Source organism: Pangasianodon hypophthalmus, chromosome 8, assembly GCF_027358585.1.
Source record: "Pangasianodon hypophthalmus isolate fPanHyp1 chromosome 8, fPanHyp1.pri, whole genome shotgun sequence".
Taxonomy (NCBI): domain Eukaryota; kingdom Metazoa; phylum Chordata; class Actinopteri; order Siluriformes; family Pangasiidae; genus Pangasianodon; species Pangasianodon hypophthalmus.
Window position 1 is genome coordinate 21,941,326 of NC_069717.1, and position 20,740 is coordinate 21,962,065.

Genomic DNA, 20,740 nt, shown 5'->3' on the forward strand with positions numbered 1-20,740 from the left:
TAATTGGTCAAGGGATATTGATTAATTTTCTCTAACAGCAGTGCTGACAGCAGTGCTGGCTGTAATTCAAACGATTCTTCCTAATGTTATTGTTTCTACAGTAACAGCTCTTTTACAGGGAGTTATATGGAGGATAATCTAATCTAATCTAATCTAAGGATAATAATAAATGGATTTAAAAAGGTGTTGTTATCAAATCAATGATTAAGTTTTCTGTAAGCAGGCTTTTATGTAACATTTATAGAGGGACTCAGCACTTTGTAATGGTCAAGTTTTCTGCCATGGGTCTTCAGGACAGGGGACTTTATGCTTCCGAGTTTCTCAATAGCATGACAAGCTGGGTTTTTTTTAACTTTAGAAAGTGAGAGAGAGAGAGAGAGAGTCACCCATGTGAAATAAAAAAATCGTAATAGTTGGCTGTAAACAATAAAACGCTTTGGGACATGCTGTTATAGGACAATAATCCTTAAGGGTACAACTGTAAAAATTATTACACCGCTGTTGCGCATTTACTTCTAAACAACAGTAACAAATGCAAGAACATGTACAGATAACAGCTACCATGTTGTCAGTTCAGTTTTGATTACTGCAAAAGTTAAGAATTCATGTACATCAGCCATGCACTTCTTTATGCAAATTTCTTCATTTTTTCAGAGTTTACTGATTTCAGCTTGATTGTAAAGCTCATATTAATGTCTCTGGATAAAAACGTAATGACAATCTCTATAATTCGACAGACTCTGACATTCATATACCACCAAATACCATGAATTCTTCTACTTATTAGAAATTATTATAAGGGATTCTCTTGCTAAACGAGTTTATGTTTGTGTGAGAGAGTAATTACTTAGGTTCTGTGGAAGATCCAAGCAGTTGCAGCCAAAAGAAATGGTTCGTGCTATATGGATATTGAACACACGCGTCATGAATTCTTTTGTTTGAGAATCTGTGTTTCAGTATCTACAGAAGCCTCATAAATGTAAAATTATGCACATATTAGAAGAGTGTTCTCGAGAGGCAGCAGACCACAGACTGTGTCAATATTAATGCACCACTAGATGAGACAAAAAAGAGGAAACAGTCAAGCCAAAGTGCTGGTGCCAAACTCTCCCTCTCTCTCTCTCTCTCTCCCTCTCTCTCTCTCTCTCTCTCTCTTTCTCTCTGCCCCGGTTAAAGACCCTCACGCTCAAAGTCCCGCTCAGAATTTCAGAAATCCTCTTTCTTGTTTCTTTTTCTTGTCACCAACAATGGACCTTTTCACTGTCAATGGACAATTACATAACCTAATCCTGAATGAGGCCATGCATGTAACTAACACAAATACACACAAACACACACACAAGGAGCTTAGTTTGACTGCAAAAAAGTTGTTTGACGGATCTTTCAGTAATGACGTTAGTGTGAACAAAAATGACACTAATGTTGGCATAAAATTGGGCAAGCGAAAAGAAATTGTACACTGCCGGCCTAATAAAGTCTTTCATCAAAGATTACGTCAAAACAAAGTCTGAAGTTTGTTAAAGGCTTACCACATTCAACCACACATATAAATATATATCATACACCTCAAAAATGTATAGAGATATAATGTGAAGACACACAAGAAGATCTAGAAATAGAGAAAATTCTTGATCCACACAAAAGAACTCACTGTATTTGTTGGAGAGGTAGATGGAGAGGAGTCTGGTGTTATCAGGTTGAGAATAATTTCCATTGGAGAAATCATTGAGACAGGTCTAGAGAGTTGTTCAGGAGTACCAACTCGTTCGTTCTAAATCTAAGGTTCAATGATACTCCTACTTGGTCACTATACTATATAGAGTAGAAGCACAACTGCCAGAAAGAGTTCCAGGGAACTTGAATAGCAGTCTGAAGTTCAGAACCCACTCCCTTGGGTTTAAATCCTTAAAATCACAGAAGCAGCTGAATCCATTTAGGAAAGACCTGCAGTAAGATGAAAAGATTAGCACAAAGTGGTCCAAGTTCAAAGCCGGAGATATAAAAGAATAAAATAGCTTGACATTTCCACAGCTTCCCGGTAAGAAAGAAAGAACGGAACAGAAACTGAGAGCACGAGAAAGGGCACAACTTTTTTTTTCCACCCCTGGTGTGATTGCTTAAACAGCAAGACCGTGGTTTTGGCCAGCAGAAGTGGCATCCATTCGCCTTGCAGAGCTTAGAAAGCACAGCCGATGTGTGTGTGTCCTGCAAACCTAAACCAATCAGGGAACACAGTGGCCTCTGTAAACCAATCAACACCCACAATCCGGGGGATCCGAGCTAGTGACTGGCTATTATCCAAAGTGCAATCAATGGGGTAAAGAGGTATGCAGCAAAGAACCCAAAGACACATTGGTCATACCTTACAACAGTGAAAGCACAACAAGTAGCTAGAAAGAAATTAAAGGTATGTATAAGACAGCACACTCAATCTCATTAAACCATGGCAAGATGATAGTGGGGGGCAAGTACCAGAAGCTTCTCAATGGAAAGGAATGAAAAGGGGAGGAAATAGAGTGTGGCGAGGGAATGTGGTGGGAGACAGGGGACAGAGAGAAAGAGTGTGTGTGTATGTGTGTGTGTGTGTGTGTGTGAGTTGAAAAATGGATTACATAAGACTAGCCTCCATTCATTTCAATTAAACTAGCAAACTAGCAGCTCTAACTGTAGTGCCGGTTGTAATTCAAATCACAGGTTCGTATTAAAGCGCTCGTTCTAGCGTGCTATTGTTTCTATAGTAACTCATTCACAAGGACTTGTATAGCAGACGATCTACATAAGTTAAAGCTAATAATAAACAGATTTTTTTTAAAAAACGTGTTGTTATTAAACAAAGAAATATGTTAGCATGTTGCAGTTTTCTTTAAGGAGTCTGTACGGAGTTTGTAATGGTCCGTAAGTTTTTTTGTTTTGTTTTGTAGCAGCTTTAGGTACAGCACCTCACTTGAATGGCTAGCCTACTTTTTAAAAAACATACGAAAGAAAATTGAAGAAAACTGTACTTCTACACTGCTTGGATAAACGACTCAAGGCAGGCTTGGTTTTATCAGACCACCATGACTGCATGGCCTCTCGCAAATGTTAGTGGTCTAGAATCTATAACATGGTGTAATAATCGGTGATATGAATTGAATTTTAGATGCAGATACCATCATATACTGAAAAAAATAATATAGTAAAAAGAAATATCGTGTGAATGCACCACTACTGAGTCAAGCACGTTCAAGCAAGGGTGTATGTACGAGTGCTGACTGATGCTAGTCATACGAGAACAATGCTGATGATGTAATTGGGACAAGTCATAATGCTGACATCAGTGTTGTCACTTGACAGACCACCACACACAGACACAAACATGCTTTGCCCTTGAAACATATATTCCTCCACCACACTAAGACTAAAAGCTCCCCTATTGAGGAAAAAGATAGTATTACTCATTCTGAGGCTGTGTGTACATTCAATGCATTTCTTGTCACACTGACACTTGAATGAACACACACTATTTTTCAAAAATCAAATATAATATAATGTAGCCTGTTTTTAAATGCTTTTGTACACACTTTGTATTTTCTTATTCTACTGGCAGATCGTTTTTCTATAAATAAAAGCTTAAAAATAGAAGAAGTGCTACACCTACACCTACATCTAACTCAAACCTTAACCTCAGTAACAAAAAGAGAAGTTTGGACTCTTTAAGGTAATAAAAGCCGTGGTTTTTCCCCATGGTGACCAGCCAAATGTCCCTCAAAAATGTCAAATAATTCCTATCCTTGTTGGTACATTTGTTCCCCACCAAGATAGAAAAACATGCTCACACACAAACACACACACTTCCACTAAAACAAAGCCAAAGCTGGCCTTTTGTACTCTCCAACAATCAATGGACTCATTAAGACTTACATAAAGTTATACTCAGTGGACCAAATCATCCTAAATGGGACTGAATGGAATTTTAGCTCGCTCATTCCACCAACATTGTTTACATGAGCACTTATATCTTCTGCACTGTGCAGTTAGAACTGTTGTTTGTCCTTATACCCTGCATGCTTATCCACTTCATCTTTCCTGGTGTTTATCTTTATAACCTATATGCTCATACACCCTCAAATGCTTCTACTATGATGAGTTAGACTCATTCATTTGCAAATGAAAAAAAAAAAAACACTTAAACATGTGTCTTAGTAAGGTGTTGGGCCATCACGAGTCACCAGACCAGCTTCAATGTGTCTTGACATAGTCTCTGGAATTGTACCGGAATGAGGAACACCATTCTTCCAAAAGATATTCACTCAGTTGGTGTTTTGATGATGGTGTTAGAGAGCACTGTGTAACACATCAATCCAAAATCGCCCATAGATGTTCATCTGAGTTGAGTTTTGGTAACAGCAGGGTCATAGCATATGCTTTATAACATTTTCATCCTCATCTGAGCATTCAGTGAGCCCTCATGCCCTGTGGATGGAGGCGGAGTCATCCGGGAAGAGACCACTCATAACAGTAGAGAAATGTTTCAATAGGATGAAGGAGATCAGACAAAATAATGTACTTTATATAAAATTATGTCATAGCATAACAGAGACAAGTGCCCAGCTAGGTCAGTTGGTAGAGCATGGGACTCTTGCTGTCAGGATCGTGGGTGTGAGCCCCATGCTAGGCACCAACCCCAGCCACTAGGGGTGCACTATAGCGCTGGTCCCAAGTCCAGATAAATGGGGAAGGTCGTGTTAGGAAGGGCATCTGACATAAAACCTGTGCCAAATCAATACACAGACAATGGAAGGTGATCTGCTCTGGTAACCCCTAAAGGGTGCAGCCAAAAGAACAACAAAAGCATAACAGTGTCCCTTTATTTTAAATTTCCCTTTAATTCATTCACCTGTCTGGCTTTTCACTTTATGTAGGTGCTCAAGAAATGAGAATACTGATTGAATATGATTTGAGTTGATAGAGCTTCAAGCAGGAAAATGACACAACAAAATCTGTTAGTAACTTGACAGGCTTGTCAGTTGGGCTAAATTATATTTTCAAAATGTCAATCAGTTTATTCAGTGTAGCTCACTGATCTGTTGCTGCAGATAACCAGATAAGCTTCTTTTCAACTCTGTTTTGTCCACTGGCTACTTACATGTGTTTAGGCCTTAGATAAGAAGTATGGACACTTGTCCACATCCAGTTGAAATTTTCCAAAAGAATCTGTAGCTGTAAGAGGGGAAATTTCTTCATGCTCTATATTTCATACTGTTTTCCTTTCCGTACAGATACAGAGGAAAGGAAAGTGAAAGGGCAGTGTAACCGTGATAATGAGGAAGACGTTTGGAGAGGCGCAGACGAAGAAAGGAGCGGGAAAAGGAAGAAAAACAAACAAAGACAAAGCAACAGTTAAACCATTAAATAATGCTTGCTTGGAAATTATGAGATGAATGGTTATGATAACGTGGCAATATCAACACTCTTTGATGTAACTAAGCACACTACTGATCACAACTATGTACTCATGGAGGATAACGTTAAATGACACTCTAGCAGTAGTGAAAGTATTTTTGTGATGACCTCATAGGTGTGTTAAGGGAATTTTTTAAAAGCATGTCAAAGGTAAGAAAGCAAAAGTGTAGCAAGATTTATGAGCGTTTCTTGTCATAAAGGCCAGAAAACAGCTACATTCCAGCACATGGATGAAAATAAATTCAGTCTTATTGGTGCCAAAAAGTGCCTTGCTAAACACACATGTTGTAATGTGTGATTTAATACAAGCCAGAAACTGATGTTATCGGGTTAAAAGCAATCTTGTGGAAAGACTGGAATTTCTGGCAAACAATGCAACTTTAATGTGTGAAACAAAACTTGCAGCCCCACAGACCATAGATTCGCTGATTGAATAGTCATGACATTACTTCATTACTTCGCAGTACTTAACACCAAAGCGGAAAGGCGGCAATGCCACAATGCAACTTCTAAAGGAAATGCGTCTGAATGTGTCTGAGGGCATGTACGTGTGTGTACGTGTGTGTGTGTCTATGTGTTTGTGTACATACCACATTCTATTCACAAGAACAGAAAACAGGAAAAGACAAACTGTAATAGACAGGAAAGGACTGAAACCATTATCGCAGCCTTCATAGCTCTGGCCAAAATATGTCCGGCTGGCAGTCATGCCAAGTAACACTTGCCCTTTAGTTGCATTGCTGTATTCAGTTGCTTAATGCTTGCACAGCAGTAACTCAACCAAGATTTGGAAACATCCCTTTTTGGGGAAAAGGGAGTGAGAGAGAGAGAACTCCTCTAGATTTGTGCATTGCATTAAACAGATGCTTCCTTCTTTACCAAAAACCCTTTCACATTCTACAGCTCCTTCATTTGGCAAGGTCAAGCAAACAGAGATGACTCTGTGGAGATGATCCAAATCTCCCACTAGATGGAGACAGAAGATCTCCAATTGACACAAGGCGTGTGAGAGGGAGTGGCAGAGAGACAGAAAGAGAAAGACAGAGAGAGAGAGAGAGAGAGAGAGAGAGAGAGAGAGAGAGAGACATTTATCTGGGTTACTGGGACAAAACTGAACTGTCTATGGCCCTAATCTATTATTCATAGCTCACATGTGCAGAGTGAGATTAGGCTTAGACTCCGTGTTGCATGTGGGTTTGTGTGTGACAGAAAGGCAGAAAAGATCAACAGGCGGGCTGGTGTTTCCTGCTCTCTCCTTCCTTTTGGTTGCTCGCGGTGGTAGAATTTTTCTGATATGAGGATCCTAGTCAGCCTTGACCCTTCATGCCACACACACACACACACACACACGCATACATGCCTAGGTTAAAAATAGAGGGGGAAGATGGATAGATTTTAATGTAGTGTGTTAAGTTACAGCTATTATTACAATAAATAATAAGAAATCTTACCTCTATATGTAAGGAATAAAACATGACGGGGTGTGTGATTGGAGGAAAATAATCAGTGGTAGTATTTAAGTCAGGCTCTTACCACCCTGTAGTAGACTGTTTTCCTCTCATCACTTTTTATTCCACTTATACCACTGCAATTTGCCAGCAAATACTATGTTTTAGTTTTACAAACCATACTTCATATATTTTAGCCATTTATAGTTACATTTAATGTTGAGGAATGTCTGCGAAACAAGTTAGTTTATGTTATAGCAGCTACAAAAAACTCATTGTCACTGGCCTCTCTTATTTTCTCTGTGTTGAACATAATAAGATGTAAAAAAAAAAAAAAAAAGTAATTTGTCATGTAACTGAGAAAATGAAAAAATGCAAAGTCCTCTGTCCAAAGACAAAAAAGTTATATTAAAGTTATAAAGTAAAGCCGTGAGTCTCTTTGACAATCCTGTAATAGTAATTTACAGATCACTGTTGTGTCAGGAGGGTCTGAAATGGCAGGAAATGTGTATGCAAGTGTCATACACCAGCTCAGACACATCAAACATCAACACACACCAGCTGAAAGAAGGCCAGCTACACGGTGACAGGCAGGATTTACTGTACATGTTCTCTAATTTGGTGGGAAGCTAGTGAAAGACTGTCAGCCAGTTGTCTTGTCAGGGCATTTGTATTGTTAGTTAAAGTGTTTTAGGTAGTGCATTCGAGTTAATCCATGTGGTGGAGAAGACTACAACACGGCGCATGTTAAAAAAATGCTCTTCCCCAAGTAGCTCGGATTTCCAAAATCATACATTGCAATGTTTATATTGTGTATACTGTTAAATAACAAGGAATTATTGCTAGGATTTAATTATACGAGTGTCCACCATGCAAGTCGCTGTGAATAACGTCTTCATATATACTTGTATGTACTCTGACACTATGTTGTTATAGGAAATTCAGCACCTTCTGACCAAACAGATTTGAGAGTTTAATAGCGCTGTGGTATAATAAATAACAAGACATCCCGTATTGTAATGTTAATAAATCATAAAATAAGTCAGAATGTGAGGACTCAAGATAAGATCCTTTAGTTCAAAAAGAGACTAAAGTAATCCAATCTAACCTAAATCCTATCCCTACCTATAATCTATAACAGAGGCTATAAGTATCTATAGTCTGTAATGCGTCTATAATGTGACAAACTATCCTTGCTCAATTAGGTGTCTCAATTAGGATACATTTCTGCCTTGCTCCAATGTTCCTGGATTAGGCTCTGGATACACCAGAATGCTAATTAGGATAAAGTAGTTATTACAGGTGAATGAATGAATTTGTGAGTGCAATAAGATTTACAGTATATATACAGTAACATATAATTTACAGTAGTTTTCCACCTTATAACACTGAGAAACACACAAAAGTTACTTTAGTAAGAGTTTCCCCTGGTGGAGAATCATGCTTCTGCTAAACACAGAATAATAAAAAAACAAAGACTGCATAGAGTTCCTCACAAGAAATTAGCATCAAACATCTGTGTTAATATCTGCATAGGCATTAATACCCATGAACAAAACAAAGGCTGCAAACCAATTGCACTTCCCACTGCTAGACAGCGAGTGTATAAGGTTCGCTGAATTTCTGGAATATCATTACAAACAAAATTAAATTCATAAATTGTAAAACTAAACAGCCAGATTTAAAATGCACCCATGCTGGCAGCTTATTGGGTCAGCTCTACTGAGAGTAAACATGCTTATTCACTGGATTTGATGAAAGCAAACAGAAGACACACACACACACACACACACACACGTGCATGCATTTGCATTCAAACACTAACTGGCCTGGATATGGGTGTCGACCTAAATGGATAATTAAGTCATGAATATTCAGTAGACATGCTGATTAAACAGTCTGAGGGGTGATCAAACAGATCACACACCATCTCACACACACACACACACACACACATCCACAAACACCCTCCGAAAACTGAAATTCAGGCAAGAGTGAACATACACACATAACAACTGAATTCACACAGCAAACACACCAATATGAAAAATGCCATAATGCACTTACCCAAATGTGAAGGTTCGTATATGAACTATTGTCATACATCAGTTTTTTTTTTTTTTTTGCTACGCTGACACAGACATGTGCCCTTCTAGTAACTGCCTAAGCTTTTTCCATGGTTTACGACATTACAAAATCGTAACAAACAAATGTCATCACTTCTAGCGCAATATGGCATGTAGCATTAGCTTACAGACAACTGAATAAAAATTCCAATAATCTGAAGTGTTGTTCACAATAATATCACATGCATTAAATATCACAATCTGAATTCTCTAATCTTAACATTTACTGTTGAGTCTCAAGTGTAAGTGCTTTGTAATGGTCAGTATGTTTTCCACCATGTGAAAGTCTTCAGGACAGAGAATTTTTTCTTCCTCAGTAACATAACAAGCTGCGTTTTTGTTTGTCTTATTAACTTCAAGAGCAAAAGAGAAGAGAGGGAATGACTGTTAACAGTTGCCATATCTCAGGTGATAACAGAAAATTGCTCTGGTGTAAGAGGAATAAAGATCACCTGCCTATTTTGATAATTTTCCTATAACCGAATGCCCCGTCACGTTTATAACTTAGTTATGAGTATATATGTGTATGCAGTGCATTGTAGTAATAAGTGTAGAGGTAGTATACATTTCAGCATAGTACTAAAGTTTCCAGGCCACTTCAGACAATTATCCTATCAGCCCTGAAAGCAAAGTGCTTCATGTATATGAAATAGCTGGCCTTAGCGATAATCATTATATGCTTAGATGCACATTATGAACCCATTACACTGGCTCCGCCCATCTGAACACTAACAAAGTGTGGGAAAAGCGACAGAAACATTTGAGCAATGCTCTGAGGTCAGCGCAAGAGCTGTGACATCTCTGGTACAGGAAACAGGAAACAGCAGGCAGCTTCGTAACTGAGATCAAGAAGACCACAGCGCACACACACACACACACACACACACCATACATGCTGAGAACAAAGCACTTCAACATCAGCGTCAAGACTTGCACTTGAGCGTCAAGACTTGATACCTTTCTCATGTGTGCAGAAAAGAATTAGCGTATTAGCGTATTACATGAGGTAAAAGTAATGCATCCTCTATAAAGCCCTAGCTCAGCACTCACACACACACACACACACACACACAGAAGATTCAAAGACACAGCTCCTGTGTCCAGTCAAGCATCTTTTCTGATCACACAGTACTCTGTTGCCATAGAAACCATGCATCATGCATCTCTGAGGCAAGGTGGAGACAGGAGACAAAGAAAGGGAGAGAGATAAGAACTGACAGACAAAAAGAAAAGACAGAGAGAGGGAGAGAAAGTAAAGTCAAAGAAAGAGTTGGTTGACAAAGAATGAAAAATTTAAGTATAGAACAAGAGAAGACAAGAGAGAGAGACAGAGAGAGAGAGAGAGAGATTGCGAGACCAGGACTGACAGACAATACAGAAGGGAAAGCCTAAATATAAATAAAAACTGATTTAATACTTATTTAATAAATATTTTGACAGAGAGACGGCTGTGATCATTTATACCTAGAATAAAAATGTCTTACCAGTACGAGAGCAAGCAGCCTAGTTACACACACTGGAGCTTCCATGATGTAAGATGTAAGATAGTTAGATGATGTTCAGAGACGGCCGGTCGTGATGTGATATATAGGAGGACTAAAATATCTAATATCCATCAACAGCTTGAAAATGAAACTATTAGATCTGGGAATAAGAAGACAGCTGCTTTTGTGATTCCTAGTTTCAAGTCAGTAATGCCCTAATGTGTTCATGCCCTGTTTCAAACCCTTTCATTCACACCAAATTCTTATCAGTCTGTCATCTGTTCTTTAGTGTAATTTGTACTATGATTGGACAATGTGTGCATCTACTTTTAGTTTGTCCTTCATAGACATTTTGGAGGAAAAAATGACAATTGAGTAAATGATACACGATAGAGGTTGATAGAATAAATAATCCACCTCGTTTGCATTCATTACACCCAAAAATCAAATTCACACGCTGCTGTTGATGTGTTACGGATGTGGTTGAAAAATATCAGCCCAAGCAGAGATTAAATCTAGGCCAAGTTTCACTCTGTGTGAACACCTGATACAACTGGTCACTGATAGGCTGCATGAATCTACAGTCTGGGCTAGAAAGAAGTCAGCTCCAGCCTCGCTTCTGCATGTCATTCTGTGACATTGGTGATGCTGTTGGTGATGCAATCCCAAACCTACATTATATAATCCCACTCTCACATTATGTAATTCCTTTCTTACAGTAGGGTAACATAGCAACTTTTACAACAGCACTGCTGAATTCTCAATTCTGATTGATTAGAAGATGAGTACGAGGGGTCAATATTTCTACGACATTTCTCTAATACACAATATGTATCACACTATACAGGTTTGCTAACAAACGGCCAGCAAGACAGCCGTGTTGCATTTAAGTATGAGCCTTATAAAACAATGAGTGTGATGACAAAGATATGTAAAAATGATAACATTTTACAATTTTAAGGATCTAGAATAAAAACAATAAGCAATTGTGATATAATTTATCATGACATTGATACTATATCATCATACCGCCAGCCCTAGTGTTGAGTGATATGTGAAATGTTATGGAAGGAGACTCCAGTGTCAGTGCTTCGTAATTTTGGGGTCATGCCGGCAGAGACGCCGCCCAGACGTCGCTCATTTTCAATGTGAATTGGAAATCGACAGCGAGAGAAGGCGGAGCCACTATGGGCACAGCAAAGTGTGCGGGGTGATTGACAAAAATGTCGAGCAAAGGATAACTTTTAAATTTATTTAATTTGGAATTTTTAGAAGTGATGCTAAGAAGCGACTACCAATTGAACGGCAACAGAACAGCTCGTAGCTAATTCACAGAGAGCGCAGGAGTGACAGATAACAAGGCTAGCAAGCTAAAGACAGAACCCAACTCAAGCTAGTAGCCACAAAGCAGAACAGATTGTAGGACAGGTTACTTGTAGTTCTGACCATAGTCACATACTATCACATACTAACAGATAACTCCGAGGTGCACATGAGGTCTGATGTGTAGGAGGTACGAAGAGGGAAGAGAACAATGACCATATGACAGCAGTAGTTATATTAAATACCATAAGTCATGTGAATACTTTCTGACTGTGCTGAAGGGCTCGGCATGTCTGCACACACACGCACACGCAAGAAGGTATCCAGGTGTTTCTCACCACCCATGGCAGTGAGGAGGGGTGAAATACCCCACAAATACTTCAAGAATGACATCAGAGTAAGCTGAGCAGGACAGTTAGAGAGAGCAAGACAAAGAGAGGGAAGGCGTGAGAACTGAGTGAAGTGTTTCATACTCGGTTTAAGATGAAGGCTTTCCTATGAGTATGATTAAAGCAAAGCATCACATTTTTAAGGGATATGTTAAATGAAAATGGAATATCATAATAAGGAAGATGAAACGCATGAGGGTTACGAAGTTTTATCACTACACTTTCATCAGCAATTTCTCTCCTGCCTGCCTCCATCTCTGATCTTAATAAAGGGCCTTAAATTGATTACTGGTTTTTTACTTCTCCTACAAAAGTGTTTATGGTGGGATTCTTGTTCAATGCTTGGCTTTTGTTTCCCAAAGTCAGATTCAGTACCAGCTTAAGCTGGTCTTATCATGATGACTGGTTACCTGAAGCATTTGGATCCATTCATATTACAAGCTTCTTTGCCCAATTCTGGTTTTTTTGCTCAGATCAGATCTATCTTGACGGTTCACATTCATAACCACAGATGACCCCTATTTGATCAATGTCTTGGGCAACTGTTTCACTACTCTACTCAGTTTCAGTAGGTTCCTTCCAGTTTTGCTTGAATCATTTCCCCAAATATCAAGTAAATAATTAATTTCCCCCATCTGGGGAAACTGGATAACAACAGTGATACACTATATGGCCAAAAATATGTGAACACCTGACTATCACACTATCACCTGACTATGTGGGTCTTTCCCAAACTGTTGGCCCAAAGTTGGAAACATACAATTGTAAAGAATGTCTTTGTATGCTATAGTGTTACAATTTCCCTCCACTGGAACTAAGAGGCCCAAACATGTTCCAGCATGACAATGCCCCTGTGCACAAAGTGAGCTCCATGAAGTCATGGTTTGCCAAATTTGCAGTGGAGGAACTTGAGTGTTCTGCACAGAGCCCTGACCTCAACCCCACTGAACACCTTTGGGATGAACTGGAACACTGACTACACACCAGGCCATCTCACCCAACATCAGTGCCTGATCTCACTAATGCTCTTGTAGCTGAATGAGCGAATTCCTACAGCCACGCTCCAAAATCCATTGGAAAGCCTTCCCAGAAGAATGGAGGTTATTATAAAAGTAAAGGCGGGACTAAATGTGGAATGTGATTTTCAGCTTTAGTGAAATTCTGTTGTGTCTGTATTCCATTGGTTAAACTAGACGTCTTTAGAACTGAGCGGATTCACCAGAGCACACAGCCACCATCACATCTCCATAGTACTTGGCGCATCTCGCTCAACTTTACCCTGCATTACACAAGTGTCAAGCTTAGTCGAATATTATTCATCGACGCAACACCAAAAAAACTCAACTGATCCTGGTCAGAGCTTCTGAAAAAATGAAACACAGCCCACTCTATATGATTGGTCTCTTTGGTATAATAGTATACTGTAATGCAACTGATATTAGAATAAGGACAGTAGAATTTAAACATATTTTACTGAAACTTACAGTGTATTTTATGAACATGGTTACTGAGTCAGGGGACTGGGTGGGTAGCAAAGAAGTGTCCAATTTCTAGCTTAAAGTTTAGAGATGTTGAATGTACATTAATCAATTTATTGAGCAGTCCTATTTAATTATTAACTTATCTCTGCAGTGCCTTTTTTTCTGAACAAAGCACCAGTGTTCAATTTTCTCTGCTAACAGTTAAACAGACTGTGAATTATTAACATACAAGTTAATAAGTAATTTTAATATTCTTAAAAATATATAAAATAAATATATAAATAAATATATAAATAAATGAACAGAAAATGTACAGCTAATTGTCTGATTGTGGTATTAGTATGATGTTATTATATGTTACATGTGTTATATAGTACATTATGTTATTATGTTCTCAAACGCTTTAAATTTTTTTTCCCCAGTGTCCATGGGAGTTCCACTATTAAGTGCTACTACTATAACCTCAATTTTACAAATACAGTTCAGATTGATATAGAATTTCAGAGCATACTGTATACATGCATAGACATGTGCTGCTATGATATTTTTATCATCATACCTGGCCTGCAATACTATCACACTAGTTACATATAAAAATTATGCATACCTATTTACATCTCGTATTTGGCATTCAGTCTCATCACTTACAGTGCGCTATGCACTTGACATTCGCTTACTTTCAATCACACAATGTCTAACATACAAAAACAGGCCTTATAATTCTTTACCAGAGGCCAAAATGGAATTTCCGTCTGTTTTAGGGATGCAGATGTTCAGCACTAAATTTGTGATGTCACACTCCACAATAGTAATTGCTTAAATTGCTTTAAGACTTTGCAGTTTTTCATAAGTATTTCTTTTTTTTAACCTAGACTACCAAGTTTAAATGTTATAATTTTATTGTGGTAGTTGTATACAGTGTTCTACTATCAAAAAAAGCTTTAGTTTTGCTGTCCGTTTTATCTCTGTACCAATGTTATTGTGGAGAGGTGTGAACTGTTTGCCCAGCAGGGGGATGACACCCTCCCCTTTCCCATCACCCTGCTCACCAGCAGCTAAACATAGATACTCATGATACTCTACACACAGAAACCCAACGGTGTCCTGACTAATCTTATAACAGACTTGTGGCAATAAAATAATTCATTTGTTTATATTGATCGAAAATGTCCGACAAGTTGATAAGAAAGGGTTAAAGATGGTTAGCCCTTATAGTAAAAGCAGACCAACTAGCTATCTCTTGCTAGCAACACACATTGTCTGCAAGGTGGTTAGCTAGCTACATTTAATCGGGATTGCTTAAAAGAAACAGTAAGGAAAATTAAATTAAATTATAGCAACATTTCACTTCACCAGGTCTTTTAAACGATCTTGTAGTATCAAGGATGAGAATATTTTGACGTGTCCACAAATACAATATTATATATTAAATGTTAAATATTGCAATATTGCAATCATACAACAGTTAGTTCCAGTCCACTAATCTGATTGGTCGATTGGTGTTCCAAGAGTGCCTATATTTACTATAACTGCACCGGGACGTTTCACTGAGTGTATTGTCCATGTTGAGCATGTAAAATTCCACTTCCTAGTTCTAAAACAGTTACTACAGTAGTGTTAGTGACATCATCAGCAGATATAGCAAATTGAATATCTTTGACTAAAAACATGAAGGCTCATCAGATGAAGATGAAAAAAAGAAAGGACACCAATTTCACTCGAAGCACCACTAACCTGAATGTACAAATCATTGTGAGCTAGCCAGCCAGCTAGCCGATGTACTATAAAGTGAGTGTGGCTTCTTTGGGATCTATTTCCGAACATTTGGTCATATTGTGTCCGAAATGTCACTTACTCAATATTAATTTCTTGTTTATAGAACTGTTGTATAAAACATGCAGTATTCAGTATAACCACACTCTTGCTCATGCGATATTGCTTAATTATCAGCACCCATCTGTATTGGTAAGTGATGTTATCTACAACTTAAAAACAGGAACTTACATGTAAATACATAGAAATTCATGACATCTGATTTGTACAGAACCATACAGTAAATAGCTTTATGTAAAGGCTTGAGTTGTAGGTAAACTGGGTGATCAAGGTGCTAGCAAGTTCTATTTCAAGAGGTTTGTTCCTGGATACTGATAAGTCATGCATTCTTAGTTTGTTTAAATCAGATTCTTTTTTTGGCTGCTATGGTTTAACCAACTGGATCATGCATTCTTTCAGATTTCTATTTGAAAACTACTAACTAACGGGAATTGAGTCCAAAGCCTGTAAAATACAGCAGATTTACTGAATGAGAACAAGAAAAGTAGATCTGGTTTTATAAGATAAGATGTCAGTTTGCCTCTATTTCTAGCATGTTAGTTTAATCCTTTTCAGTATAAAGGATTATCTATTAACATTAGAAATGTGGCAGAATTGTTCGACAGTAAATTGTTCCATAAATAAGTAAATTGTGAATACCACCACCTGTTCTACTAAAGCATGAGTGTGGTGCATGTTTTAACTGAAGAGTACAGCTCATGTGGGGATTTCATTTAACATCTTAACTCATCTCCCCTGAAATGAATTCCTGGCTACGCCACTGTGTACTCTTCACTTCTATCAATAATTCAGTCCATCAGTAATTATAATCAAGCACTGCTGTAATTAAGGTTCTGAGTTCGTGATCGTGATGGACTACGCTCTCTCAACTGTAAGTCACTTTGAATAAAAGCGTCTGACAAATGAATAAATATACATGCTTTTATATACCACACAACTACCCCATACGGTCAGGGGAGAATAGTTGGTAAATGAAGTTCACAGTACTTAAACAGTGTTTACACAAGAGTTTTTATTGCCCTACTGACAAATGTCTCACACACACACAAAGAGAAACACAAATATGACCAGGCAGTGAGTAGCAGTCCACAGATTATCCACAGTAATCAAATACTTTCTCAGATTAGTACATAAAAGCCTACTGTTACTGTTCCTCTCTCGCGCGCTCTCTCTCTCTCTCTCTCTCTCTCTCTCTCTCTCTCTCTGAGGTTCACAGTGATATAATCTGTCATTTAAAATAGTAATAATTAACCCTTATGTTGCTATTTATGAATGTCTGTGCACGCGGGCGCACACTCACACACCCACACACACACCCCGAAAACAACACACAGTCACTATTAACCCAAATGTTTTGTTGACACAAAGTTGGCAAAGGCCTTTCAAGACCATTCACACATTAAAGACAAAATGCCTACACACACACACACACACACACACGGCCATTCATTGACCCCCTTATTTTTAATGATTATTTTTATGATACTATAGAATAAGGTTTTACTCAAATATTAAGCACATTAGGCAAATGTGTAGCGTTATGTATAATAATTTGCAGGTTATTATTAAATAGAAATCTTCATGGCTAAACTTGAAAAAATTCAAAACATTTTGCAATTTAGTAAAGACGATGGTTTAGCCAGCCAAAAATGTTTTGTATTTTTTTTTTTTTATTCTAATTCTTATAAATATTCTGATTTTGTTATACTCTGCTTTTTGGATTTTATTCATAATTATTGAATAAAATAATTATAATTATAGAAATATATAATTATAATTATTGAAATATATAATTATAATTATTGAAATATATAATTATTTAGTGGATTTTGGATCTTATTTTTTTGGAGTGTGAATTTTTTCACTGGGAGTTTTTGACATCACCGTTGATTTACGCACCCAGTTGGTGAAGATAGATAGATAGATTTGAGTTCTCATTATTTATATTTGTTTTAAAGCTATTGAGATTTAGTTAAGAACACAATGTGAATTGCATGTTTTTAATTTCATAAAGTGCACGTGACCTGTAAAATGAGGCTAATAATAAGGATAATAACTAAATATGAACTAAATATTAAGTACAGTAGTGATAACAATAGTAGCTGATAGTTACATACACTGCCATCATGCCACTGGAAATAATAGTAAAACTGCAGACTATCTGACTCTACGTCATAGAAATCACAGATGTAAAAGACAAATTTTTCACTTTAGATTCTTCATACACTCTTCACAAAAGCACATATATGCACGAGTGACACATTCTCTCTCTCACTCTCTCTCTCTCTCTCTCTCACACACACACACACACGGGAAGCTGAAAAGGTCCTACCTTTGAGTACTGTCTACGGAGGCTGAAGCGCTGCACCATGCTGTCCGAGCACAGAGTGGTCTTGTAACATACACACACAAACACACACACACTCCCTCTGTCTCTCTCTTAGCAGACCTCTTAGTCTGATCCAGATGTGCGCACCTCTGCTATTACATATTGCTGAGTCTACAGAAGACTAGTGAGCAAGGGAGCAAGGGAGAGTGAGAAAGAGAGATGCACTCTGCTCGTGTCTACTTTGAATTCTCCCACCCTCTTTTATACACGCACACACACACACACACACACACACACACACAAAGCTGTCTCATGCTTCCTGACTGTAAGTTGAGCGATGTTGCTAGGGGGTGAGACGGATGGAGAGGGGGAGGTATTGCAAGTGTGTTTCTTCCCCAGAGAGAGAGCGAGACAGACAGAGAGAAGAGGGGAGGGGACGTTTTTTAGGGAATAATAGAGTGAAATGGGTGCGGTTTCCTCTATAAATGATAAATGATAAGTCATAGAGGCATGGACACACACACACACACACACACACACAGATGTTACATAGGAAGAAAAGGCCATGTGTGTGTTCTGGAAATGTCTACACACCTCTAGGTTTCTGTGGCAACTGATTAAATGACCTCATTGACCTTCAATTGCATCAGGGCTGTCCATGGAACTGTCTCTCTCACACACACACACACACACACACACACACTCACAAATGCAGACCTCCAAAAGTCAGGATGTACCACCTCATCATGCATATTATTCTGTATTTAAACGCCATGAGCCATGTGTGTGTGTGTGTGTGTGTGTGTGTGTGTGTGTGTGTGTGTTGGGTGGGGGGTGTGTGTCTGTATAGTGCTCTCTAGTCATTAAATTGATTTAAAAGCTCCCTCTAGTGGCTGCACAATATCATAACTCTAAAACGTACCCTCTTACTTTGCTCCCTCTGCCAACTCAAAATAGTTAAACAAGCTTTTCAGAAACATGAAAACTCACATTTAAAGAAACAGAAACCATGGCATATTTTTCTTCTGTAACAAGACATGCTTGAATTTTTAAATATGAGAGCATTAAAGATATTAAAGCAGGGGTCTTCAATCTAATCCACAAAAAGCAGGCGTGGCTGCAGTTTGTAATTTCAACCAATCGGGAGCTACACCTGTTTCCACCTGTTGATCTTGGTCTTTAATCAACTATTAGGTTTCTCCAGTTAGACTGACTGACTCTTTGCAGATAATACTGAAGTTCCCTGTATTACACAGCGCTGCAGCTGGGGAAAGGGGAATATCACCCTTAACATAAGCAGTCATATTTTTTGCGCAACCAGAACCTTAACGTTAATATCTTAATGCCATGTTTTCATTTATAATTTACCTTCTCTGCCTCCTCAGTTAATTGGCAACTTGGTCCTGGGGGCATGTGCATGTGGGCATGACTACGAGGTGTGTCATCCTGTAAAACAGCATCATGGGTTGCATGACAGCAGCTCAGAGACCTTCTTCTCAGAGGTAATCTTGCCGTGTTCCTGCCCACTCTGGATCAGCTCCTCAGGCTGGTGGCAGCCCTTATGTATGTAGGGCTTTGCCATGTTCACAAATCACAACTGCAGAGGGGACAGGACCAGTGCGCAGGCGGAAATCAGAAATGAGGTCAGGGGTCAGGAATATGGAATGGTCACATTTAAGGTCATCACCAAAAGGAACAAAGCAATCTGCAGAGGATTGGTCACAAGGCCAGGCCCCAGCACTCCTATCCCAACAGCATTATGAGTGATTTTAAACAGAGCTTGCTGAAGTTGAGGTGACATCCTGAACCCTGAGCCTGAATCTCTTGACACTGGATCAACAGAAAACAAGCTTCTCTTTGTTAGACAGAAACTTCAACGTTACTACAAGCATTAATCATAACAGCAAGGAAATGCACTCCTTATGCAGCTTAGCAATTAGGAGCCATATTGGCTCTCTTAAGTTCATGCATCATGCATGTCAGTCTGAAAGCCATGCTTGTCTATCGCAGAGGAAACACAAGGAAGCACAGCCACTACAAACTGGAGATTACCAGAACTTTTTGCATTTAGACCGTAGAAATTATCAAGTTGTATAAGCAAAAATCTGCTACAATGACTAACAAACGTTCATGTGAGAACTTCTATGGTAATATTACCAAATCCTACAGTTTATATAAGACCGCTTGGGCATCACATGCTAAATATGGCTTGGTATTCATTCAATCGATATGCAGATAAAGACCTACACTAAACAAAGTTTTCACCCAATGTGTTGGTTGTAACTCTGATATAATCAAAGTAAGCATAGAACTAGCAGATTGGTCAATAAAATGGGAGACTGGGCAATGAAGTGGGGAACCATAAATAAAGTGAAAAACCAGTCAGTAAGGTGGAAGATTGGTCAATAAAGCAGGAGACCAGTCAGTCAAGTTGGAGAATAATCAATAAAATGGGAGATCGGTCAATAAGAATGTCATTAAGATGGGAGACTGATCAATAAAGTGGGAGACTGATGAGTAAAGTGGGAGACTGGTCAACAAATTTCTGAGACTAGACTATAAAGTGGGAGATTGGTCCATAAAAAGGGAGACTGGTCAATAAATTGGGAGACCAATCAATAATTTGGTAAACCAATCAATAAAATGGGGGACTGGTCAATAAAATGGGGAACTGGTCAATAAATTGGGAGAGTGGTCAATAAACTGAGAGACTAATCAATAAAGTGGGAGACTAATCAATAAAGTGGGAGACTGATCAATAAACTGAAAGACTAATCAATAAAGTGGGAGACTGATCAATAAACTGAGAGACTAATCAATAAAATGGGAGACTGATCAATAACGCAGAGATCGAAGTTTGGGAGACTAAATTGGGAGAGTGGTCA

The 20,740-nt window shown here is 38.4% G+C and overlaps 1 protein-coding gene across 7 annotated transcripts in view; it reads right to left on the reverse strand.

Annotated features, from left to right (window-relative positions):
* Positions 1–20,740, reverse strand: part of tmcc1a (transmembrane and coiled-coil domain family 1a) — a 45,895-nt gene that overhangs the window by 16,679 nt on the left and 8,476 nt on the right. For 2 of the 7 annotated variants that reach the window (XM_053236125.1, XM_053236124.1), the window contains exon 3: positions 19,224–19,685. The exons of 1 other annotated variant lie outside the window; for it this stretch is intronic. In XM_053236125.1, coding sequence (XP_053092100.1) covers positions 19,224–19,274 — 51 coding nt within the window. In that variant the 5' untranslated portion in view covers positions 19,275–19,685. Of the gene's footprint in view, positions 1–1,651; positions 2,375–17,858; positions 18,518–19,223; positions 19,686–20,740 lie in introns of those variants that run through there. 4 more of the 7 variants (XM_053236122.1, XM_053236126.1, XM_026925450.3 and 1 more) reach the window with 4 other exon arrangements.